General features: G+C 56.2%; 2 protein-coding genes across 2 annotated transcripts; one reads left to right on the plus strand and one right to left on the minus strand.

The window, feature by feature from the left end:
* The first annotated feature begins 468 nt into the window (after positions 1-468).
* On the plus strand, positions 469-2,293 carry BZA05DRAFT_459296 (uncharacterized protein). Its single transcript, XM_051487633.1, has one exon. The coding sequence runs from the start codon at positions 635-637 to the stop codon at positions 2,177-2,179; it is 1,545 nt and encodes a 514-aa protein (XP_051336142.1). The 5' UTR covers positions 469-634; the 3' UTR covers positions 2,180-2,293.
* Positions 2,294-2,773: 480 nt separating this feature from the next.
* Positions 2,774-3,933, minus strand: BZA05DRAFT_342618 (uncharacterized protein; the record flags this gene model as incomplete). The annotated part of the gene is made up of 4 exons (XM_051481042.1): positions 2,774-3,094; positions 3,163-3,565; positions 3,615-3,747; positions 3,810-3,933. Coding segments are annotated over 4 exons (981 nt in total), but the record flags the coding sequence as incomplete, so codon positions are not given.
* Positions 3,934-5,187: the final 1,254 nt, after the last annotated feature.

Consider the following 5,187-nt stretch of genomic DNA (forward strand, 5'->3'; position numbering starts at 1 on the left):
TGCGCTGTCACCGCGCCGTAGTGATATCGATCATCCCTTAGACGCGAGACAAGCCTGCTTCTCGGGTGCCACCTGTGTTGTGCACGTCTTCAACTATAAAGCGACTCCAGCCCATCTATTCTCCCTCACACATACATGGTATAACAGCATATTTACTGCCCGGAGGTGGCCGTCCACAGCGCCATGCCCACGCGGCAAAATATATGCATGCAATATTAAATGACGTCATGCAGTCTTGGGCTGGATATTCGGCGGATGCACGCCAATGACTTGTAGATAAGTCTTTGTACTAATACATATTGATGAACTTGGAATTGAACTTCATGATTCCGGACTGACGTGTGTCATTGCAGTGGGACACAGCGCTGGGTATATCCGAGTCACTCACGCCCCAGGTGACATCGTCGTCGTTCTACAGCCCAGCATTACTCAACTAAAGCTTTGAACTTTGCAGGACACGATGTCGTAGTCCTATTGTAGACACTTCGTGGCAATTCTCGAACCCCCTCCCACTCCCCGCTACCGACTACGGTAAGCCTTCTTTCCACTAGCGTGGCACTCGTTCCTCCCTAAGCGGCAAACAAAGCCAACTTTCTCACTCCATCAACCAACACTCTGTTTTTAATCTCGTGACATGCCTCGCGCGCCGCCTCCATCTTCCCCGCCTCCATCTCCCCCGCCTCCCTTTCCGCCGCCCTCCCCTCCACCCGCAATCACGATGAGCACCCCGCCGCCCCCGCCAACCGACCTACTGGGGCACCAGGATTCCCCCGCCGCATCATCATCCACCGACCCCGACCCCGACCACGGCATTACCCCCCTCTTCTCCTACCGCGACGCCGAGCGACAATACTACCGCCGGTCGCAGCCGGAGATGCGGCTATACTACGACCCACCACCGTACTCGAAGCCACGGACCGCACGGGACCTCAACCTCGACTACGGCCACCGGCTCACGGCGCTGCAGATGAGCACCATCGCGTACATCCTGCACATGCGTGCGCAGTGCCGCGCAGTGCAGGGCGAGGGCCGGTACCCTGAGATCGACGATCGCCTGAAGGCCCTTGGAGTCGTGTTGAGGGAGGAAAGGAGGCAGTTGCAGCTCGCGGTGGCGCTCGTTGAGAAGTATGGGTTTGGTTTTGAGGGGGCCGAGGATGAGGATGAGGACGAGGACGAGGATGAGGGAGAGGAGGGCGAGGAAGAGGAGGGCGGGAAAATTGATGGTGGGATGGATACGGAGCGGAGCGATGTTCAGTCCGTGGAGATGAGTGCGAAGTCAGACAGTGAAGCTTCCAGCTCGGAGTGGGGTGGTATCGGGGAAGCTTCCAATGCTGACAGCGATTTTTCCATGGCGGCGGATGCGGGGTCGGACGGCGAAGCTTCTACCTCAGAGTGGAGTGGCATCCACGATACTTCCAACGCGGAGCCGGGCAGTAACGGCGAGACTTCCAATGTCGACAGCGATGTTTGCATGGTCGAGGATGCAGAGTCGGGCGGCGAACCTTCCAGCGCGGAGGGGAGTGGCCACGGTAAAGCCTCCACCGCGGATGGGAGTGACAACGGCAAAGCCTGCTCCGCGGATGGGAGTGGCGACGGCAAAGCCTGCTCCGCGGATGGGAGTGACAACGGCAAGACTTTCTGGGTCGAACGGGATCGTGAGTCCGTGGCGGCGAATGCGGGGTCTGACGACGAAATGTCCACCTTGGCGCGGAGCGGTATCGACGCAACCTCCAATGCCGACAGCGATTTTTCCATGGCGGCGGAAGGGGATGCAGAGTCTGACGGCGAGAGTTCCACTTCCTCCAGGAATGGGTCGATGGCGGCGAACGCCGGCTCGGTCTGCGAACACCGTGTGTCCAGCGCGAGGTCGGACCCAGACGAGGATGAATACATCTACGCGCACTGGGTAGGAATAGACAGGAGCGTACTATACAAGCACTTCCCGCACTGGCGGGACGTCGACCTCTACCCGCGCGCTGTGCGTACCGCCGCACCAGACTTCCACCAGCAAGGAGTGCCGGTCGAGCAGGTTGTCCGCATGAACTTCGGAAACATTGCGAGACGCCAGTATGGTTTCGACTACTTCTCGAGGGGTGGCGCGGGATATGTCAGGCTGTTCCGTACGATGGAGGTGGTGGACGTAATGGAGGAGGAGTATGCTTCTGAGCTGTCGCAGTGATGTGGTGTACTTCGTAGTGTTGCCGTGATGATCGGGGTGATACGTTTTTTTTCTCGCGGATGATGCATAGATGGATAGGGGAGTGTACTCTGTTTTCTACTGCGATTCGCTACGTTTGCGAGAGGTTTCGTTAGGAATACCATAGCAATGATATCTTGTAGTGAAACTGTCCTCGACGCCACGTGTGACGCCGAAGATAGAACTTCAATCACATGCCTTCCGTGACTTCCATATCAGCACGTGCGCGTGCGCAGCTCACCGTTTGCGGCCACTTTCGCCGCTACATATGGCAGCTGGCGTCTGGCACCGTTGATGATCTTCGATAGAGCGTTTCATGTTTGCAAGGGGGAACTTGGAAGGCTATCTATTAACTATCCGGAATCCGAGTATCAGGGAACAGGGATCCCCGGCAGCTGACGCTTTTGTTTTGTTTAGCCAGGCGGCTGCAGATAAAGTTATGTAAATTTAAAGCCGGACTGTAAAGATCATTATATAGGCGTCTCGAAATTATATATGAATTGAACACAGACCCGCATTCGCCCACCCCCATGCAAGGTCGTCCACCATTAAAGTCCCGCCACCCGCCCAATTCATCTACTGATACGTATAGCAATTCACGCCCTCCGCATATCCCTCAGGCGTAGAGCCGCGCGTATCCAACACTTGCGCCGTCTTCACCGTCAGCCTTTCACCAGCCAACGGGCCGAGGTCGAGCTTAAAGTCGAGCGTGACGTTCCCGGCGGGGGCATCGGACCACATGGTGGCAAACAAGGGCAGCCTTGGGGAGATGGGGTTTCCAACGGCGAAAAGGTTTGCCGGGGGGTTCTGCTGCTGCCATTTCCACCAGATCCGGTCGATGTTGGCGTGGAAGACGTAGAATAAAGGGTCGCTGGGTGAGATCCAGGTATCGATCATCTGGGAGGGGTTAGTGACTGGCGGGATTCCTGATGAAGGATGGAAGCATGAGGGGAAAGAGAACTTACGTCGCCTTCAATCGTCAGATGCCCCGAGTTGTGGATGCCGAAATCGCCCGTCCAGTCGAGATTCCCCTCGAGCGAGACAGCAAACTCCTCGAAGTTAGGTTTCGCGAGGACGTCTGCCACGCGGCTCGGCTTCTGCCACAGCTGCGCGGGCTCACGGATGATATTGCGCTTGATGCACCGCTCGTGGTACGAGCTGTCGTTGTTATTTCCGAGGTGGATGACTTCATCCTTGAACACGCCGTTCTTTATGCAGCCGCCACCGGTGTAGTTGAACACCGGCATGTCCGGTAGTCGCGATTGCGTCGCGTTGGCGTCGTACGCGCCGTTACCGCCGAAGGAGAGCTCGCCGTTGAGGACGGGAGAGGCGAGGATGTCTTGGTAGTCTTTCGATTGGTCCCAATACCTGTATCAGTCAGCATGGCCCAGCAGCGGATAGAATTCGGGGGTTATACGGAACACCTCCGAAGTACAGGCACTCCTCTCGCAGAGCGCGCTCGTACTCGTAGAGGAAGAGCCGATGCCACGGCAGAAACTGTCCGACGTAGTGAATCTTGGGCATCACACGCTGGTGTGTCCAGATGAAGTCTGCAAGCCGTGTTAGCCACCGCGGTTTCACCCCGAGGACCTCTGGGGCTCCCATCACTGACCTTCCCACCGCGTCGTGATCCCGGTAGCATAGATGCTCAGCGTCGGCTGCTTGTGCATCATGCATTTTACCGCCAGAAGGTAGTTCGCTTTCTCGAGGTTGTTCAAAGTCCGCCTGCGCGATCGTCAGTCGTGTCGGTCTAGGATCAGGAAACACTCGCTGCGTACCATTCTTTGCGGATAATCGGATCGCGGCATTGTCCTCCGCGCTTCTCGAGAGCAGGCTCCGTTCCTGTCGTCGGGAGTGCAGATGAAACGGCAAGAAAGCCGGTGACGAGCATGGAGATGACGGTGGTGAAGTGCATGGTGGTGATCGGTGCCTGGATAATTTGGAGCCACAAACCAGCGGGGTCACTTGGCTATAATATACGACGAGAGCGCGGGAGCGGAATGACGCGCAGGATCATTTCCTCGCCCCAGCACCCGGGTCAATGCGGCCCTCCCCTGAAGGTATTTTCGTCGTAACCGGTGTTCCGGACCATGTCGATATAGATCTTGCGTGGGGATCCTGCCTATTCCAGAGATGCAATTGCAAAAGATGAAGCGTATGTTCGTTCACGTCGCGTCGTGTCGTTATCGGGAAGGAGGATTGACTACAATCCATGGGGAAGGATGCGGTACTGTGGCGTCGTTCTATCGCATAATCAGTAACACTCTAGTATGAACCCAGTCGTGACGAAAGGAACACCCACTCTTGCGACGGCGGTCATTCGTAGACACCGATCACACTTCTCGAATTTGCCATCGGTCAGGACCATGGAACTTCAAATGACACTCTTTGGAATACGGGTGAGCATGCCAGTAACAGGTATTCCGATGCTTGGATACGCTCACCGAATAGCGAATGGTATGCGGCTGGCGTGATCCGGACGGATGCCGTTGCTGGGGGCGGCCGAAGTTGTTGCTATGTAGTCGATGCTATGTAGAGTAATACGATCACGTAGCTTTGAGCCGTGTGGAGAAGCTCGCATCCCCCGCACACAAGGGACGAGAGTTAGTGCCATCGCTACGGCAACGTGTCTAGCCTAGAAGGGAAGGATGCTTGTGATCTCTCCGCGCCAACTGCAGTCAAGGGTCGGAATGTTCTTTTTTCTCGCTTAAAAGTTAAAAGCGGATCTCACCGTCGGGACTCGGCTTTATTGCAGTCTCAGAATAATCGGCTTGATGCTCGGTGTCCGGAGGGAACTGTGCGGATGCTGGTAACCGACAATGGGGTAACTACGGTAACCCCGCGTTTTACGCGAACACATGCCCACAGTTGTCCGGGGCTTGGATGTCAACCGTGATGAGTGTCATGTCACGCATCACAACGTAACCGAGAAGCCAAAATCGTGACTGTACATTCAATTTCGTGCCATGTGCTGAGGCTGGCCCTCCGTT

Source organism: Tricharina praecox, assembly GCF_024521635.1.
Source record: "Tricharina praecox strain CBS 144465 chromosome Unknown BZA05scaffold_28, whole genome shotgun sequence".
NCBI classification, from domain to species: Eukaryota; Fungi; Ascomycota; class Pezizomycetes; order Pezizales; family Pyronemataceae; genus Tricharina; species Tricharina praecox.